We start from the raw sequence: 20,974 nt of genomic DNA, 5'->3' as shown, positions 1-20,974 counted from the left end.
ATAACTGTCGATAGAACGCGATCGTAAAATGACGGTAAACGCTTGACCCGTGGGTTATGTGTTTATCTCGGCATCTTCTCACGCAGTTCGGTGGAGCACCGGTGAGCTCACCACCCATACTGCACAGCCTTAGCAGGTTGGACAATATGCGCCCAGCTAGTTGGGACATTGTGTTTAGCTGCGATGGTAGCAGGCAGTTGACACTGAGCACAGACTTCAAGCCTAACTGCCTTTGTGTGGACGCCGGATGCAAATGGGTATGACGTCCACCAATATCGCACACCGCTAGCCCATATTCGATTGTTTCCACGCCCGAAAATCCAGTGAAAAGCATTTGTAAGACCTTACAAACCCTAGTCGTGAGCGAGGATCCCCGTCAAAGTCGAAACGTCACCACAGCCGCCGCAATAGTGCCAACCACATCGTGCAGGCGCCAGTGCCGAGCATCAGTACTGGTATCAAAAAGGCACGCAAACACCCTCAGTCCAGCAACCTCGGCAAATAGCTATCGCCACCTCCTATTTCCACGGCGGTAGCTGCTAGCTGCACGTCGAGGTACAGCTCCACTGTCAAAAGTCGTTATTCTGTTTGTCAGTTTGAAGCGAGTTCGCTGACCGACGGTAATCTGACGTGAAATAGTTACACCGCCTGTGGTAATAACATTCACATCCCACTATAAATAATTCATCGATTTGAACACAACGGTTCTCTCTGAATCATTGAGAGCGATCGGAGCGGACGACAGAGCGGCTTGGAAGTGATTTTGTTTACGGGACCAGCAGGCCAATCAAGTGCAACCACAAGTGCGGCCAAAGTCGCTGGACGGCCCGCGTTAATCGCCCAATAAGTCAAAACTGTCTCGGAGCCCAGGGCCCCATTGAGCGCAGTTGGCGAAACACATAGTTGGCCCGGATTGAGCAGAACGAAATGGCGCATTCCAGCCGGCTAGCTGACGATAAATGAATCGCCACGGGATCCCTCAGTTCGACAGCGTGGGGCCGCCGCTCGGAGAAAGTTACCACCAAAAATACAGAGCAAATGTGCGCCGCCGCAGTGCGTAATGCCGTTTGCCCGTCACAGACTTCCCGCCGGTGATGACAGAGGCGAACAATAACAATATCAGACCAGGAGGCCGAGAGGAGAGTGGTCCAAGCGGTCAAAGCCGCCGCGGTCACCGACCTGCCACCTGGCGGCGGTGGCGCGAACTGCGCGGCCTGCAGCCCATCATGCGCATCTAATTCAATCAGTGCCCGCGGGGATCAGGGCCGCCCTCTGGCCCCGCTCCGACCGGGACCGGTCGTACCTAGTTTTATGCGGCCATCAAAATCAACAACAACTCGGGAGACCGGCGGGGGCGGCGTAAACCCAGGTGCCTGGCCGCGCCGTCTCTGCTGATCGCGGCCATCACCCACTGATCTCTCTTTTCACCGGACAAATGACTCCGGTTCCCGGGTCATCGCCAGTTTGACTTTTATGAAACCGTATTTCTCGTCGACTTTCTGTCGCCATCGCGTGCGCTCCTTTCGCCGCCGCCTCTCGTCGGCACGGGGCCGTCAATTGTAATCGCCGCGGTCCGTTCATCCTCTCGGCGGTCGGAGTCGGCGGCGCCCGGCTAGGGGCCGTCACATTACGGTCCCCTGTACGGTCATCAGCCGTCCAAATGTCGGCCAAATGGGGCCGGCCGTGGGGGTTCAACCCTGCGTCACCGCCGGCCGGAGACTGCGGTGCACCACAGGACGACAGCACCGGCCGGGGACTGCAGCGCCGCACAGGACGGCAGCACCGCGGCCGACAGCGGCACGCACAGGCGCCACCCAGCTGCACGTGTGCGCTTCCACTTTACACTCAACAGCTATTTGAACGGCGTGGCCATGCGGCAATATTTCGTTAGCCGCGCGCGTCTAAAAACCGTAGGATGCCGTCAAAACGAGCCGGGTGGCGGCGAAAAAAAAGCCGGCAAAAAAACGGCCTTCTCGCGGGTGGCCGATGCTATCAAGTCGCCGAATCTTGGGGGCCCATCTTTTCAGAGCGCGCGCGTCCCGCCGGCCGATTGGGTCAATTAATAACCAGCGGCGGCCGGTCGGCTGTCGGGCGATCCGCTCTGTTCCCCGTCCCGTGCCATACGGGGCGCGGTATGACCTCCGGCGCCGGCCGGTCCCCAGCGGTCCACCGGACGGCCCCGTCGGAAACTGCGACATCTCACGGGAGCCGGAGACCGCTGACACGGCGACCACCTGCGGCCACGCCCCCGCCACAGCGGCGGCAGGTGTCCGGCCGGCCCACGGACCCAGACAAATTACACCCTAAACGCTCCGGCCGCGACCTCGCCAACGTGTCCTCAACACGCAAAAAGGTGCGCGCTATCGTCTGAGACAATTCCATACCGGACAAAACTCCGAGCCGTGTCCGGACAGAACTCCGGACCCACTCTGGACCATGTCCAGACCCACTCCGGGACCATGTCCGGACCACACGGGTCGGCTGACGTCGCCGGTGACGCGGCCGATGACGCCGATCGCCGCCCGTTTACGGCCCAACAGACAGCTATAGGGCCGTCGGCGACGATTATTTGTTTACGAGCCGGTCCAGACACGGTGCCGGCAGCGATGAGCCACCCTCCCGGCACGGCCGTCCCCGGTCCGTCTCCGCTGCCTCGGCCCGGCTGGAACGCCAGGCGAGGTCGGGAGACCGGAGACGTGCAATGGCGCAGCGGTGCGCAGCAGAGGCGTTACACGGTGGGGCGAGGCGAGTCGACAGCATCACGTGCACGCACACGGCGCCACGAGCGTGCACGTGCCGTCCGGCTGTGTCACGGCGGGGGCGTGTCTCACGTGCACGAGCGCCGTCTCAGGTGTGAAGAGGCAAACAGAGGAGTGGGGCGTGACGTAATGACGGGGAGAGGTCAGAGGAGTGGTGCGGGAGACTCGGACGTGAGATCCGACTGGTAAAAGATGTTGTGTGACAAAATAGTACGCCGCGGTGCAGGGATCGGCAATTGGCATGTGGGAAACTTGGATGGTGAGTTTAACTTAACCCTGCCGTTCTTGTGGCAGCTCAAATACACCCATTCGTGAAAGAGAAAAATCTCAATGGTGGCCGATTCCGGACATGCCAGGACCTCCCGACCGGCGGTTTACTCGCCTGCAATGACACCATGGCATTAGGAGCACACCATAGCCTGTCATTTGCGGCCGTAATCCAACAACTAAATTAGCCGATGAGCATTCCACGCGGTAACCCTGCTCACCCCTGAGAGCCCACCCGCGACTGGAGTGATCCATCGGGCCGCGGCCGCACGCCGGTCGAGCCGCCCGTCAGAGGGTCGGCGGGCCGTCACTGGCGGCTCCCTCAGCACCGCTCGGCTGTCGGCCGACGGCCCGTTTTTGCGGAGACGCTGGCCAGCCGCGCTGTCGCCGCGTTTTTCCCCGGCCAAGACGGATCGACGGCGGTCGTTTGTGCTGGTGCGGCAGCTCGGCGGCCCGCCCCGGCCGGCAAACAGTGCCATTCGGCGCCGTCCGCGCAGCGCGAGCCGGCCAGTTTCGCACATAACGCCGCGCCATTACGGCCCGGATGACGGCCGATGACGGATGACGCTCCAGTCGGTAAACACGCCATCCGCCGGACAGTTCTCACGTCGCCAGTGCCGCCGCGCGTCACAATTTGTCACTGGGAGGCGCGCATTGTTTACGCACCTGTCCCGGCGTTTTTGCGCCGCGTGACGCTGTCGGCCGGCCGGCCGCGCTGTCCAGTCGCACTGTCCAACCGCCATCGGGTCGTCGAGGGTCACGTGATTTCATTAGCAGCGTGCGGCGCGAAGCAGCGCCATTTGCATGCGCCGTCGTTCCCACGTCTGCGTCCGTGCGGCGAATTCCAGCGCGCGGCGCTCCACCGCCGGCGTCTGCCGTACCGCACCGCACCGGACCGGGCCGGGTCGAGCCGGGCCGGGCCCGACCGGCCCGACTGCCGCACAAATTATTTATTATCATTAGGCTGATTATTGGTCCTTGTCGCGCACGATTAATTGGCCAATAAAGGCGGCGGCGGCGGCGCTTTGGAGGCGGCCTGTGGATTTTCGGCCGGTCATTAGTGACAAGGCGGCCGACGATTCACGAGCGGTGCTCCCCGGTCGCGGCCAGCAGTCGCCGTTTTTACCGCCGCCGCCGATCGGCAATAAATGGCCGCAGCGCGCCGCGCTCGCCGCCGGCGACAGAAGCGGCGCGGCGCGGTGCAGTGCCGGCCCCATGACCTGTTGATCGGCCGGTTACCGTGCGTCGGGGGGCGCCGCTGCTGAGACAATGGTCCGGCAGCCCCCCGCGGGCCCATTTTCCGGCCCGTCGGGGTCGGCGCCGGACGCGTCCGCCGTCTCCCAGCGCGCGGCCGGACGTGCCGGACCGACGGAAGTGCCGCCACGCCGCCGCCGCTCCGTCGGTGCAACAATGGTGCGCACCGCGCGACCGCCACGCGCTCGGCACTGTTTGCACGTGCACGGCCATCGGTCTGACCGCGACGGCGGCGGCGGCGTCGCGTCTCGCCTGAATCCGTCGATAAATCGGCCCTGGTCGCCGGTCGGACAGCCGCCGGCGAGCGGGCCGCGCGACCGGCGACACCGCCGCTGCAGGCTGCGTGCACTCGCCGCGCGGCACGCATACTAATTGCACCCACCAGCGGCGTCGGCTGTGACCCGGCTGACCCGGCGCCGACCGCGGCGGCGGCGGCGCAGACCGGCCGACCGAGCGGCCGGCCGCGCCGGCACACAAAAACGGCCACCGTTGTCACCCGGCGCCGGCCGTTTTAATTACGCCCCGCCGCTCCCGGGCGGACATATTTTGGCCACTGATACCATCACCCAGCTACATATATTTTAATACTAATTCTAGGGCAAAACTAACAAAACACACGCCGGACAGTGGGCGCGACGTGTCGGTGACAAAAAATGAATATCATTAGCCGGGCGCATACCAGCTGTGCGACTGAGGGCGTGCGACAGCGGGGGACCCGGCGGGGGACGGTGGTCACCGCCGGCCGCCGCCGCGCCGGCCCCACTGAGCCCGCCGCGTGCCCTCATTAGGATCAGCGGCGGCGGCGCTAAGTGGGTCCGCGTGACTCGGGCGCGGCCGAGTCGGTTCATCAGCACGGGCGCGGGCGGAGCTCTGAAATTGGCCGTGCCGCTACCGTCGGACACACAGCGCAAACGGCGCGGAAAATCGGACACGCGGCACCGCGGCGACAGGCACTGTAAGCCTGTAAAACCAATTACAAAAATACCTCGTGGTATCAGGACACAATGGGAACCCAATGAGCCGCAATGGCGAGAACTCATGACAAATCTGTGGAAAAATCGGCGCCTATCGCACATGAGTTGGTCCGAGGCCAGTCGTTGCTGTGATGGCGGCGGCAGTGTCCGTTCGCCGTTGCCATGCGGTTGGCATGCACCGTTTGACGGTGTCGGCTGCCGTCGGAGTCACTTCTCACCGCCGGCTTAGGACGGCAGTGGCCATCGATACCGAACCCCCGAGACACCAGAGCCGCCGACCGACGGCCGTCCACTCCGATACGACCGGCCCACAACGCTGGATCGAATAATCTACGCCATAAATATTCCGACAAATTTATAACCACGATCATAATCTGGAGGTCTTTATTCGCAAGAGTCAAAGCAAGCATTGTATGCCCCGCCGGCTTCCTTGTGGTAGAATTCATGAGGTGTCGCTGTTCATACAACATACCCAGAGTCTTCAATCTTAAATTGGAGTTGGCATTACACTTCGTAATCTTCTCGATAGCAATTTATCGAATTGGCATTGACGTCAATGCAAAGGGGCTTGGCAACGTCCCCAGACTACACAACACTGTGCTTTCTCATTCTTACAAACAAAAGGCTGGTCAGTTTCGAGGGCGTCAACATGCAACCTAATCAATTTGCAAATGAGAATGTAAATCTCAGTATCGAGTAACTGTTCGAGAGACTGAACATGGGCGGCATATATCCGGGGTTCCGAAGAAAAAGGATTGGGTGCCACCTATGAGCGAACTTACAGGGAAAGGTCAACGTACGACACTCGTATTCAATTACCAAATTAAAGTTCTTTTTAACTGCGATCAGAAGCAAGGACGTATCTCTGGAACCATACCTTAGGATTGCACAAGAAAAATCGTGGACCAGTCACCTTCAAGATTGCACGATACTCATTGTTATCACAATGAAGTGCTAGTTAAACAAGACAGACATACGCCACCTAACTCTAGCGGCGCCTTTTCAGACCATTCAGCCAGCTCAGTATGGCCGTGGCAGCACAGAGCCAGCCTGCTAGCAGGGGGAGCAGACCGGCACACCACCGCAGCAGACCGGCTCCCCTCCAACCTTCACCCATACTCCTCCCGCCCACTCATCCCTCACGGCCTCCGCGGCCCGTGTCCACCCACCCTGTACGGACGTTTCTCCGCAGCGGGGAGCTGTCGCCGCAGTCTCACCGCGCTCACTGACGCCAAACGGGAACATAATCCGCCCCACAGACACCTCAGAGGCCGTCAGCGGAGGGCGATCCGCTCCCAAACGGCGTGTCGCCGCCGCTCGCCGTGCCGAACACGCTCTTAGGTGCACTGTTCAGCAGGGATGGGGACGTCGGTGACCTCGCCCGAAAGACTCCCTCTCTATTCCCCTCTCTCTTCTCTCTCTCTCTCTCTCTCTCTCTCTCTCTCTCTCTCTCTCTCTCTCTCTCTCTCTCTCTCTCTCTCTCTCTCTCTCTCTCTCCTCCCTCTCTCGTCAATGGCGGCATCGGTCATGCTGCAGAGCTTGGCCTTAGACATCATCGCCACGGGAGAGCTCCTTAGCTATCGCACATCTTGACACAGACCACACAGTCTCAAGAGACATCGGGCTAGAATATGCGAAGTACCTGGTCAGTCAAAGGACATATCTCAGCAGTCCAGCCGTGCTTGGTCTAGGAATCTAGAGCTTCAAAGGGTGGTTCAAACAATAGACTGCTGTTACGTGTCAAAACCATTCGTTTATGTCATATTATGACAGCTACCAAAACTCGAACAACGCCGAAAACGAAAAAGACGCAGAAAAACGACCCCAAAAGAACAACGGCAAAAACTTGTCCTAGACCAGAAACAAAGCTTGGACTGGAGCCGCTGAAAAAAACCTCAAACGACAGCGTATCGCCCATCTGATTGAAGCCGTCACTGATCAAAACATCGCATCACAGCCCGCCCACAGTCGCCGTCTTCTGTCGACAATTAGCGGCGCATTACCAAACAATCGGCACGAGCGCGGCGCAATCAGAGCCGGCGGCGAACAATGCGCGGCGGCGGCGCGGCGCACTGTTTGCGTGCACGGTGCTTTGTTATGAGAGGGTGAGCCCATTGTGAGCGGAGCGGCCACTCCGCCCGTGCACGAGCAGCCACTGAGCAAACAGCAGCCGACGGACGGCGGCGGTCGGCGCCGCCCTGCACGGCACGACCGGTCACCCGAGGTCGGGGCGGACGGGCCGGGAAACTGGTCACTGAAGATCAGAGGCCGAGAATGATCAATGACAAGACAAGAGGTCAGACTGAGGACCGACAATCCGGGACTGGGACTGGATGCCCAATGCCCATGATCCGAGAATCTGGCAAAGGGCTGACGTTCCGCAGACTGCAGCAGGTCATCAATAACCAAAACGGAGGACCTACATAGGTCGGGGACTATGGGACTAAGGTCAAACGATTCCGGGGATTAAAGCATCCCCGAGATCGGACCCCGATCAGAGTACAAGCACCATCTGCAGTCATCACTCTGTTCGGCTTTCCCGGGATCTCCGGCGATCTCATTGGCAGTGTTCCGATCTAAGGGGCGATCTCAAAGCCGGTCTCCTGTCGGCCTGACCGGCCAATATCCGTGAACATTGCGCCGGAAGGTCAGAGATGGCTATCTGGCGTCAACAGGCGCCGGCCGGCTGCGGGGCTCGGTGGAGTCGTGTTCAGCGTGACCAGGTCGGCAGCTGGCGGCGACCGAGTCGCTAATTACCCGGACAGGGGCACGACGGGGGCGGGGGCGGGGGCGGGGCGGGGGCCCGTCCACCCGCCACGGTGACCATCTGCCCATGCTGACCGGTCACGGCATCACCTAATGGCTGATACAAATCTGACGCTGCGCCGCACCACGCCGCCGCCACTGCAGCTGGCCACCATTGCGGCGCGGCCGAGTGTGAAGTGACGATAATCGGCGCGCAGGGCACAATCGCGCCGCGACACGCCGCGCCACAATTGCCTCGTCCGGCGGTCATCCTTTCAGCGGCCGCGCCAGAATGCGATTGGCTCGAGTGGAGCGCGGCTAAGTGGCCGGAACGGATTGTCGCCGTGCGCGCAAAGCGGCCAAAGCGGCGCGCAGGTGGCACAGACGGCGCCGTGGTCAATGGGCGGCAAAACGCGCCACGCTGCCAGCGTCGTTATGGCGGCTGGATTTGGATACAGACGTTTCGGCTGAGTGGAGCGGTCGACTGGCCATTGAGTTGCCAGTGTCCGGCCGGGGTCCGAGCGTGTCCAACCGGTCGGCGATTGTCCGCCGGGCAGCTGCCACAAAGGACGGCGTGAACGGCTGAGGACCGGGGGCGGCGGCGGCGGCATACACAGAGCTCTGTTTTCAGGGTGATGTATGGGATAATCCCGCCCGGCATAGCGCGGGATATAGGACTCGCAGTCCGTTCAGGCCAGGGGCCGACCGAGTAGCCGCTTTCGTCCACCGACACGGACAGGAGACATCCCCATGCAACGCGCACAGATCTGACCCGGCCTTATCTCCGCCCGCCCCGCCCAGGCCGTGCCGATGGCAGCGGGCGTGGTCGTCCCACGCACTCGGCCACCCCGTCCGCTGTCTGCTCACGCAGGCGACGGCTAGCCGCGGCTCCGGCGCGCAATGGCACGCAGAGAGGTGCGTACAGACCGCTCCGTTCCCACGGGGCGAGCCGTCGGCACGGCGCCGGCCCTCTCGGCTCCCCGGGAGTCTCCAGCGCCGCAGGGGGCGCCACCGCGCCGCCAAATTAAAACTTTACGGCCCGCTACAAATCGGGAAATTCTTGGGCGAATGTATGCGGCCGTAAAGCAGGCGGTGTGACGTGCGCCGGTCGCTGTACTAATTGGTGCGGGCGGCGGCGGCCCAGGGAGCGGCGGCACAGGCGCTCCGGCGCCGCCACCGCTAATTGCACCCGATACATGCGATACTGGCGTAATGGGGCGGCACCGGCCGACCACCGATCCGATCGCCACAGAACATAAAGTACGCGATTAGAGGCCAACAAAAAACCATAGGTAGCGGCGGTGGGCAGGCCGGGGAGGAGAGGGGAGGGCTGCGCCGCCCTCCGGAGGCTGTGTGGGCCTCCGGCAGAGGACCAGAGCTCCCCTCCGCTCTCTCCCAGGGGCGGTGCTCGTGGTCGTCTGATGGCACAGCCCCGGTGGTCGGCTCTACGAAGTCAAATACGGCGTAGGTGGTAATTTTGACGATAGCTTAGCATATTACGATCCATAATATCTTATTTGGGGAATGCAGCGTTCCCAGCGTGATTATACAGTCATAAAGTGAAAGGGTCATAATTGCATACATGTGTTTTGAACATGGCAAGTGATTTCAGACAACTGCCTTTTAACGCGAATTGCATGTTACAATCAGTATTCAAAAACTGCTAAAGCGGAGAGAAAAGCCAGCCTTGAGATTCCACGAATTAGCTCTGGATGCTGTTCTCCGTCTTTCGCAGGGTCACACGCAGCGGCAAGGCTCACCCCTGAGATATTTCCTGTCGTGCGCTCAAACCTCGGCACCTGGCACACGGTTCAACATAACAGCACCTCGACCAGGCGACATCTTCATCTGCGGGCGCGGGCCGCTCGGCGCCCTCTTTCAGCGGACGTCATGGCGCACTTTATGGCCGTCATGTGGCGGCGGAGCGCTCCAAACGAGCCCTAGTCATGCACCTTCAGCCGAGCAGACCAACAGCTCTATAGCAGCCCGGTCCGAACCAGCGCGACACGACCCGACCCGGCCCGCCCCCACCGACCGACACAGGCAGACAGACGGCCGCAGCCGCGCGCGCCCCATATATTTTAATAAAGCTCACATTATACTGATTGAAGACGACCTCGTGAATAGAGCTGCGACGCAGCCGAGTCATAATCGATAATCGATATTGCTCGCTTCTTTGCGGTCGTTCATTGGTATGCAGGCGCGGTGGGGCCGGCGGCGGTGGCCCGTCTCTGCTCGAGCCTCGCCCTCCCTCGGTCTTCTCCAGCTCGGTCCCCGGAGCTCACGGAAAGGAGGACAGAGGGTGACCGCAGACGGCAGGCGGAGGTTGGCGTAGCCAGGTGCACGACAGCGTGAACACAACGCCCCTCCGTCACCAGTCTGAGTAGCGTGAGGGTGGCGTGGGATAACCCTCCAGCTGCCAGCCAGAAGACCAGAACAGCAGAGGCGGACTCTGAAGAACACCAGAGACCTGCGCCGAGGAATACCGCCGGTGGAGAAGAATCGCGGCACAAGGGATGCGTAGTCTTACCCGTGGGTCCAGAGGACCGTCCATTCACAGCGGGGAAGGCCCCACGATAGTCGGAACACTGCGTCAGTGAATAAGGTCATTGCGTCTGTCCACTGAGTCGCCAGCTCAAGGTTACAGGGTAGAAGCAGAGGCCACTGCGCCATTAAGCAGTCAAACAAAGCCGGCGGCAGGGGCACGTGACCGCCATGATGCGGTCACCACAGTCACAGCCGAAGCTCATAAGTCATAAATATCAACTAACACCTGACCGTAAGATCCCGATCAACCCCCGCCAAACCAGTCCCGTCGACAGGTTCACTGATTGAACGGTCCGTAGCAGTCAGACTCCGTTTGACGTGAGCCACTGGCGGCTCTGTGGCTCCGTTCGTGACCGGGGAGTCGTGCACGGCCCGTGATCACGGAAATGTTTGTGGCACGGCGCGGTGGCCTATCGACTGACTGTGAGTGACGTATCAGATAATCCGGTAGACCTGCCGCCGCCGATGGCGCCAGTGTGTAGACCATAGACTTATAAAGGCGAACGGCACCAGTCTGTGGTCGGACATAAAATAACACAAAGTATGAAATAAAACATCAAACTTCTGATGAGACCTAATAAAAAAAAATCCTCACCTCATGGAATTCCTTTTTTATTTCGATTTGCCTTGGGTTTGCCCCATAGAACGCCCACTACGACTGAACATGTTACGGAGTGTGTGATGCACACGAACACACTTCTCGGTAAGCTATCTACTTCCACAATCAAAGCATCTGCAGAAACGTACCGAGATCCGATCGTTCGTTATTTTTATAACGCTCGCCATCCCAAAGAAGCGGTGGCCGATTTTTATGCCGCCCGCGCCGAGCCATTTCTGTGACCATTGACGCAAGTAACTCACTTCATGGAGCTGTTCGGTACCGCGAACGCAAGCAGCTTACGCGCTGTCGGTCGGCACGACAGCGGCTGGCACGGCAGCAGAGGCGTCCCGCCGCCCACCACCGATCCGTATCGCCGTCTGGAATCCGTCGGCCACCGCGGCCGGCCCAGATGCAGCCTCCCGCTGTTCGAGAAACAAGCGGCCAGCACACACGACACCCGAGGTGCGCCCATTGCCGCAGCGGTGGCCCGATGCCGCGCACAGATGTTAAGTTGAGAAGCCGCCGTCGTGCGGCGGGGGTCGCGGAGGGGCGGGGACGGGGGGGGGGGGCGTGACAAGCGTCGTCGCCGATAGGCCACCGTGTCGGCCACATTCCGCGCGATAAAGCGGGCCGCATTCCTGTGCGCCGGACAATAGGCCGTGCCGACGTGTGTTTGCTCAGCGGCCGCCCGTCCCGGAGCTACGAGCCGGACCGGGCCGGCCCCGGACCGGCTACCGTCACCGCGTCACAAAGCGTCACGGATCGGCCGGACACAGTCTCTCCAGTCAAGGACCAGTCCGAGCGCCGCCTCCCTCACTCACGAGCCCTGTTCCCTTACGGATCCTACTTCCTTCAGACTTGGACACTAGTTCAACGATGTCAACCTCCATAGTCACCGACCCGGTCTCAATCAGTCACAGACTCTGCATCCCTCAGTCAAGGGTCCAGCCTCCTCGTCACGGCCAGCCCGGATCCTGCCTGGCACGTCACGGCCCAGCCCGAGCCCTCGCCTCTCCGGCGCCCCGCGCGTGCCCACAGCCCACCGGGTGACGGCGGTGCCAAACGGCCAGCGATTTGCCGCCGTTCCTGACACAAAGCGACGCCCTGCCGCGCACTAACGCCGCAATGATCCCCTCAGCACGGCGCTCAACACTTTATTCGGCCGTCGGACCGTGTCGGACCGATAAATCATGTCTGGTGTCGAGCGGTGGCTGCCGGCGGACAATGCGCGGTCGGACGGGGGGCGCCGACAGCGGCGGCAACAACAGGACGACGCTGTGTCGGAGGGGAGACGGGGAGGGATCCGGGTCGACACATCGGACCGGCGCACCGAGACGGCAGCAGGAGCGGCTGCGGGTCAGTTCGCTGACGGACGTCAGCCCGGCGCTGCATGATCAACTCCGACTGTTCCCGCTGTGAGATGGAGCACGACACAATGATGCTAACTTACCGACAGTGAAAACCCATCTGGCATCCTCGCATTGGCTGGGAGGTCTTTCAGATTGATGAAAACAATTGCCGTCCGGGGGTTTCAAACAGGTGAACAGGTCCACAAACCATTTGGCCGCAGCACACCATATCTCATGTCGTAAACTACAATGGACAAGCAGCTCACATTTTTAACCGTCATCTGATCTAGCCAATTGCAAACCGGTTGGGCCGACAAGTATCAATGAATCATTCAAATCAGGCCAATGAACCATGACTCTGAGCGGCTCGTCAGCGGCGGGGCGGCTTCAGCCGAGCTGCCGACGTGACGCGGGGCTTTATCAGCCCAGCTGCTCCAGCCGGCCGAGCTGTGCAGCGCCGCTGGCGGCAGCGCTCAATACGGCCTGATGACGGCACACACAGAATACCGGCCACCGCCGGCGTCATGCAGACCAATGACGCTAACGAAGTACTCTGGGCGGCTCCCGGGGCGGCGCGGGCCGACTCTGGAGGCTACCCATCCCTCACCCTGGGCGCCGGCGGCGGGCGGGCCGCTCGGCGGTCTCTCCCGGCACTGACGTCGACTGATGGCCAGCCTCCATTGACGTCACGGCCGACGTCACACGTCACTGGGTGACGGCGCGGTGAGCGGTGACCGGCCGGTGATACCCCGACCCGACACGCCCCGAGCCTGATGCAACGAAGCGATCGGGCCGCCGATACTGTAATCCAATACCGTGTCCGAGACAACACGAGGAGCCAACACCGGCTCATTAGGGCGGGGGGCGGTACAAGCGCGACACGTGTTTGTTTTATTTGTCGCCAGAGTGAAATCCGACACCAGATCTCTGTGAGCTTCATAGCCTCGGACGTCCTCGTTCACTGCTCACCAGAGGACCGGACCGAGACAGACCGTCCGGCAGGCCATTGGACCTCGCTGGACCGTTCGGCAGACAATCAGACCTCGCCGGACTGTATAACTAGGTACTGTCTAAGCACGGAACACGCATCAGCCAACGCCGAGCTACAGGACGTGATGCCCAGTTACAGTAAACGAGTTTCTAAAGTGGCGTGGGAAGTGTCCTAAATGAACGGGCTGTGCACAGAGGAATACGGACATTACCAAATACGGTTTATGGCTATTTGTTTCAGCGCTTCGAGAGGTGGTGATCAGATCTTGTAGATTAAAGCCACGATTGGGCATAGCTTCTTACAGCTGCAATGGTGTGCAATTCCTACCTTAGCGGTTTTTCAAAACTTAGCGGTTTAGCAATTCACCGAACGCCATTTATGGTAAACCCACCACGGTTATGAGACACCGTAAATGTTGTGCTGATTTTTCGATAGTGGCAAGTTCGGCAAGATGAAGAATGAAAATCTTCAGCCGCATTGATACATACCACAAATCCGCGTAACATTACGCCATTGCTGCCAAGGTATATCAGTTCACCGTTTCCCACTTGAGTTTTTGCTTCATTTATTTCCACACATCCGTGAGGACTGACAAACAGTAGCCAATACTGTGCCATGAAAGTTGGCACCGCTCCAGGGTGCGCGCCATATATGGAACAGTAGGCGCCAGGACTGTCAAACATGCGGAACTTTTGACTTGTTCACGCCACTTGCGGACAGCTGATCATCACGCAAGTAAACAGTTCGCCAAAACGAAAGCTGCTATATCAGAACGGTTTTTAATAAAATGCAAGAAAGGGGTTTGCTTAAAACCAATGAAATTATATCAAACAGGGCACTTATTTACCAGCCTGAGCCTCCTATCAAAAAAGGCTTCAATGAAAGTCATATAAACTATTCAACGAGTGTCCTGAACCGACAGCTGGACTGATAAAAAAAAAATCGAAAACGGTGCAATGGACGGCAACTATCGTTGCTAAGATCCGCAGGAATGCGCCAATCGACCGCGGAGCGTCACTCCAGCGTCACGCTGGCGTCACGCCGGCGCCGGTCGGCGGTCGGAGGTCACCCTCCAGCCTCCACCGGCGCCTCTCGCGCTCAAGGATCGGACTTCCCACCGCTCGACGGCGTTCAACAGCGCTCGGAGCCCGGCATATCGCGATACTGTTCACACAGAACGATTGGAGTGATCGAACCACCAAGGGTGAGTGTCGAATTGACAGACACGGGCGGATCCAGGGTCGGGTGGCAAAACGCGGAACTTGGGCGACCTCAGGGCTGTGGCGTCATCGGCAGAGGACTTCGACGTGAATGAAGCGTGGACCGGAACTCGTAACGTTACACCACCAGTCGCAGAGGGGTGACTCTGCCCGCGTCCATGAGTATGCAAAGGAGTCTTCAGTCCGGTGGGTTCCAACAACGAGGGACGATGACGGGAACCCCCAGGACCGGGACCGATCCCCAGTCGGTCTCCCGGCCCGGCCGCGTTCCTGGCAGCGATGCCGATCGGCGCGCTGCCCTCCTGGGCGCGTCGGCAGGGTGTACGAACGGGGCGCCGGGCCCGACGGGCGGCCGGACGACGACAAACACCCGTCCTCAGCGCCGTCACCTCACATTCCACAGCAAACAATGCGCGCCGGCCGGCCGCCTCCTAAACTGGACCGCCCCTAATGGGCCGATTATGCGCCTGCTCGCGAAAACAGAGCCGGTCACTGCGCGGCGAGCTGTCGCGTGGTTCCCACCGGACGAGGGTGGGAGAGGGGGGAGGGCGGGGTGGAGGCCAGGTGTCGTCCGTGACCGGCCAGAGCGGCGCGGCGGTGGCCGAGGCCACCACCGACTCCGTCTCAATCAGTCGCTACAATACGCGGCCGCTAAATCAGTGGAACAGTGTCACCCGGTGTGGTCCCCGGCGTCGGCTTTATCCGCGCGCGGCCACCGGGCGCCGGGCGCATATTTTCGGGCCGCGCCGGCACAATGCAGAACATAACTCTCTGGTAAGTGGCGTCGGAGCTCTCGGTATCGGAGGAGGTAGCTCTCCCGGCGGCCACCGGGGGCGTGCCGGCTCATTGTGTCCGCCGACACGGGGCCAGCTGAACTAACGTCACACAATGCGGCGCACCGCGCCGGCACCGCCGCCCGGCGCGACGCGTCCGAATGGGACCGCGCCGCCGCCGCGGCCGCGTGGGAGCGAGCTCGAGCCGCGAGGCCGCGCCCTAAGCCGCGCACAGAATAGCCACGGTGTGTTCCGGCCGTCAGTGTCCCGTCTGATGACATAATATAGCGGGCACTGGGGCGCCGATTACTTGGTTCGGGCGCTGCTCCAACCAGCTGAGCCAACATCAGCCCTTAGCTACGCCGGAGATCGGTGTCAACCCCGTGCTATACATTCTCTGTTCAGGAGACGGATCAATCCTAAAGCCCGTTACACGGAAGGTGATATTTTGACGGGAAAAAGAGACCGAAGCCAGACACATGTGTGTTACGGTGAGATTCGGTAGTTTCTATTCACTCGCCAGGGACACAGAGGCATCAATTTCGGCAGCGTTCCCGGTTGATAATGTAGCGCATTGTGAGAAAGGTACTAACCAAAACAAATCAAGCGAGCGACATTGTCCTATCACATTTTGAAAAGGACGTCAATAATGAGAACAAGTAAAAAAAGGCCAGGTATATCCCGTCCTCTGCACAATCTTTATCAACATTGTAAATTGTCCCGAATATAACACATTGATGGCAGAAAGAGAGCAACCAGACTACGCACCACTGACAAGGGCATACTTAGCTATCGGCTAATACTAGCTGACAGCCTGTTGCTACAACTGCATTGCCGTGTCAAAGCTGGGGGTGTCACACCCGCTTAATTTCTAGATACGATCGATGCATTGTGTGCCGCGATTTCACCATGCCGGCTCTTTGGTGAACAGCGACCCTGCGCCGCCATTAGTTCACAATAAGCAGAAAAGACGCACTCAAACGCGTGCCGATCTGATGGATAAGTGGTAGGTCTGCGGTTCAGTTATTATCTACTGCATATCACTGGCGTTAGAACACAAATCACATGAATTATTACGTAAACGTACTCGACATATTTGTCACATGTTTCAGCTGAAATATGGCTTACACCAAGCATGGCTAAACGGAATCGAACGCCAAAATTACTCAAAAGACCGAAAGTGAAAGTCGAGTAGGCATAAAAGCAACTTCAAAAACTCCGCATCAAAATAGGAACTGCGCGCGTTCCCACGTTACATTCGCACCACGCCAGTCACAACATAAAGGGCCTCCCCCGCCTACCGAAGGACGGGGAAGGCTGAAGGAAACCACTGCTAGCAGTCGGCCCTTCGCAGAACCGCTATGCCGGTCACGAACGGCGTCTATTGGGCAGGCTCCCGGACTCGATCACGGACTAATGTGGGCCTTTCACACGGTAATCGTATGGATCTATATCGATACAATGATAACGAAACCACCGACAGAAGCACGGTGAAGCCTTTCGTAGTTTCCAGAATAGATTATCAAGAGATTGATACGGATAAAAATAGCGACATGGGACTATCCATAGTTTTGCTACGGTTAGTGCACAAATAAAACGGGGTAAGCGATACACGGCGAAGAATGTTTTTTTATTCGAAAACTGAAAAAGAAGATTTGGGAAAGTAATAGTGAGAAAAACTGTCATACATGATAAGACAATGCGACTCTTGAAGAATACTTTCCAAAGGAATTATGCAGTCTTTCGAGTAACGAAGTTAATCTTATGGCGTTTGAGAACACCGGGGAAGAGTGTCTAGGGTAATATTTAGGTATGGTTTCACGTGAGGTAAAAAGGAAATTAAGAACACAAACAGAACAAAACTGCTGCTAGCACGAGCGTGATTCCCTAAGATCATGTAACAGATACCGCACATCGAAAATCCGGACACGGAAACATGTAAACTAGTTGACGGTCGACATATTTACGTGTGAGCATGGAACCACACCGGTCTGGAAGTGTTGTCGCGTGCAGTTCTAACGGGCTAATGACGCAAACATTTACCGATACTGCACGGAATTGTGAACCGCTGCGGTTGACACCAAACATGCACCAGACAGCCCACCAACTGTGGTTTTAGAACGGTGTACAGAAACATCTGTAAAAAAACACGTCTAGTTGTTTCTGGTTTCGAAAACAGAGCTTGTCCAGTGTTCAGTGGACGCTGTGCAGAGCGTGAGCTCCTCCTGGACAAACCCTCACGACCTGGAGAAACTCATTGACATAAGCGAGCGCCAAACTGCGGATTGAGCTGCCCAGCGGCAGGTCGTGAGCGAATTTTCATCAACCAGGACGGTGCAGGGATCAGGGACGCTTTCCTGACGCAAGGAGATCGGCACTTCAGCTCCATTAGCCAAGAGCTCACAGCGACATCACCGCTGATCCAGGTCGTTAGGTTCACCTTTTCCATTATCGGACATTAGCTACAGATTCACGGTTCGTGAAAAAGCTTACGAATTGGAGCAAGAAATGTCGGTTACTATGTAGAAAAAAGCAGGACTCAAACCAGCTACTTTACATGAAAATCCCATTGTCAGCAACAATCGTGCCGTCACATGCGGTTTCCATCTTATGTCATATCGACTCTTAGAAAAGAGAGGGGACCACTAGGAGCATCCACAAGACACGTCTTTTGCAACCGTCACCGGTCCTCCCGGCTCCGGAGTTAGTCGCAGCTCCCGCGCGGAGCCACGGAATGCACCCCCAGCGGCGCGAGGACACCCATTCTCATACCGCATGAGCACATAAACAGAGCGGGGTACGCACCGTTCGCTCCTGGCGGCTGTACCGGGCTGCCGCACATACCGGAATGAGCGGCGGACTGAATGACAGAGAACGAAGTGGCGGACTTAGAACAGAATGGCGGACTGAAGGAGAACTAAGTGGCGGACTGACAACGGAGCGACGGACTAAAGGAGAACCGAGTAGCAGACTGAAAACGGAGCGACGGACTGACTGATAACGGATCAGCGGTCTGGAAACAGAACAGCAGAATGAGAACGAAGTCTCAGTCTGAGAAACGAACGGCAGGCTGAGAACCAAGAGAAGGTGAGCGGGGTGGTGAATTGACTCGAGAAATGAGCCGCAGACTGAGAACGACAGTCTGAGAACAGAGCACCAATTGACTGAGAACGTCGGACACTGGGATGGACTGACGGACTGGGTTGGAGTCCAGAGCTCGAGTGCGTCTGTTTAACTCCATTTCCAGCTTTGAGTTCTGGTATTTCAAAAGTAAATAACATCATATCAGCTACTATGAAAAGGACTGGCTCGATAACAATCCAGTTGTGCTTATTGCTGTTGACAACGGCTACCAAATCTAACATTCAGAACTGGGTAGGTTGAACGGTACAACACTACACGCTAACCGGTACAAATATGCCGATAATGCCCAACATGTCCAACACTGACATGTTTGACACTGCCATCCTCGCGAACATCGCAGCAACACACTGCCAACACAGCGCTGACATGAACAGCAATTAGTTCAGCCTGGACGTCTTGTCTTGCAAGGTCAGTTTTTCAGATCGACACCTTCAAAGTTACCCAGCGCGAGTGTGAATGGCGGTAAAATCAGATCAGATCAGTTTTTCTCGGGGTGTTGGCTTTGCAACGCCACCCCATCCGTATTATCTTTGTCTGATATTTTATCAACAAGTAAAAATTATCCAACCATAGACCTCTGTACACCTATATGCTCCAAAATACCTTCAGTACGTTAAATACCCAGAAACAGTAATAAGCAGTATTCTTTTCCAATACCAATGCATTCCTGACTCCTGAGCTTAACACTTGCTAAGACCCAGCAGCCCACATTGCCCAAAGCCTTACCTCTTTGAGGGGAACCTTTAGCGCGACGATCCGCGTGCCCTCGATAACGTCTCCGAAGTTGCTGTAGTCCAGCCACCTGTCAGACCGCGGCGCCGTCAGAAATGGGCACAGTGACGGACACATAGGGGAGGCAAAAGGATACATCTGCCAACAAAGCTTGCAAAATGACGGGACATCCTGGTTAGCACTTACCGTTAGAGATCGTCATTACTGGAGCTAAGTGTAACTTTTCAAATATTTGTATTGGTATTTGTATCTAGTCAACAAACATACGTTATTTTGATGCTCTAGCGTTTGGAAGTACGCGACATTTCAAAAGTCAAAATGTAAGAGAGTTTGCTGCGACTTAGTTCCAACAAGAAATGCCCGGCGATGGGTGAAGGAACAACTTAGCCCCTTATGTGACGGGAGAGATACAGCTAGCGACACCTGGTGGGCATATTTTGAACCGGTGGTTCGGCGAGCGAGTGGAAGATCGGGACTTTGTATATGGCAAAGATCCACAGTTTGAGGCATGCAAGGCATGAAAACATGACACAAAGGCAGAAGATCCTTACCAGTACAGGACGGTACTCGCACATGGGATCGATGAAGTAGTAAATATAGATGAAAACAGCTAGGAACAGAAACTACCTCAATGATCAGAATATGCTTAGTAAAACTAAGGGACCAAGCTTACCTATCAGGAATTCCGTTTTTGCCCATTTTGTAGCGTTTATGGTATGACCTCAATAGAATGGTTACAGTGCTGCAAACTCCTGAAACAGAACAAAAATCAGTCAGCTTCAACACAACACAGTGATAGCAACGATACAGCAGTTCACCAATGGGGCGCAGACCACCCCAGATGGGGGACCACTTCGATCGCGATCAGCTTTGGCACACCGCTAGACACCGGCTGGTGCACAGGTCAGTTGAAAGAACCCCTGCACAGTGCCACATGTGCAGGGCTCGCCCTCTTGCTCACTCATTTGTCGTCCCCGAATCCTTTTTACTGGTCAGAAAAAAAAGTTCAGCAACTGGTCACAGATTATGGATTCAAGTAGGTTCAAACCACCTAACCTACTTATTCAACCTACCTAGCTATCATGAATGGTAGGTACGAGTACCAAACTCATTTCAGAATGCCCAGACCGCTGAGACCCACCTCGCTACTCCCCCAGAACAGTCCAAATAGATCTGGAGCGATGTCTCAGCGGAGGGCAGCACGGCGACAGCGGCGCCCTCCTCACACTCAGGAATCAGACAAAGGAAACTGAAACCGCCTCAGGACGCCTGTGCTCCGCCACCCGCACAGAGCTGTACGTAATCAAAGCTGCGCTGGAGGAGGCAGCAGTCTACCACGTGCTCAGGCGGAAAGTCCTGTGGTCCTATGCAAAGATTCCCAGGCGGCACTGTCCCTGCTGGACGAAGGTGCGTGTTCTAAAGGCAGTTACCGCTATCTAGAGACATTTACATGGACGCTGCTGCACAGCATCTCAGCCAGAGGTCAAGAGTCACATAACAGTGAGTGCTGGCCCATTGTGGCGGTTTCGGAAACGAAAAGGCGGACGAACTGGCAAGAGAACCAACCGGCCTCCATCAGGGGGCGCCAGCGGACCTCCGTACGATCACAGACACCGTG

At 57.6% G+C, this 20,974-nt stretch overlaps 1 protein-coding gene across 1 annotated transcript in view; it reads right to left on the bottom strand.

The window, feature by feature from the left end:
* LOC122393911 (basic salivary proline-rich protein 2-like) overlaps positions 1 to 20,108 on the bottom strand; it is a 50,020-nt gene extending 29,912 nt beyond the window's left edge. The window contains exons 1-2 of the mRNA XM_043390370.1: positions 20,030 to 20,108; positions 19,351 to 19,426 (exon numbers count right to left, since the gene is read on the bottom strand). Of these exons, the coding sequence (XP_043246305.1) occupies positions 19,351 to 19,426; positions 20,030 to 20,055 (102 nt within the window). The 5' untranslated portion in view covers positions 20,056 to 20,108. The remainder of the gene's footprint in view (positions 1 to 19,350; positions 19,427 to 20,029) is intronic.
* Positions 20,109 to 20,974: the final 866 nt, after the last annotated feature.

Source organism: Amphibalanus amphitrite, unplaced genomic scaffold, assembly GCF_019059575.1.
Source record: "Amphibalanus amphitrite isolate SeventyFive unplaced genomic scaffold, NRLGWU_Aamphi_draft 000562F_arrow, whole genome shotgun sequence".
Lineage (NCBI taxonomy): Eukaryota > Metazoa > Arthropoda > Thecostraca > Balanomorpha > Balanidae > Amphibalanus > Amphibalanus amphitrite.
Note: the sequence above shows the minus strand (reverse complement) of the source record. Positions and strands in the feature narration are given on the sequence as shown.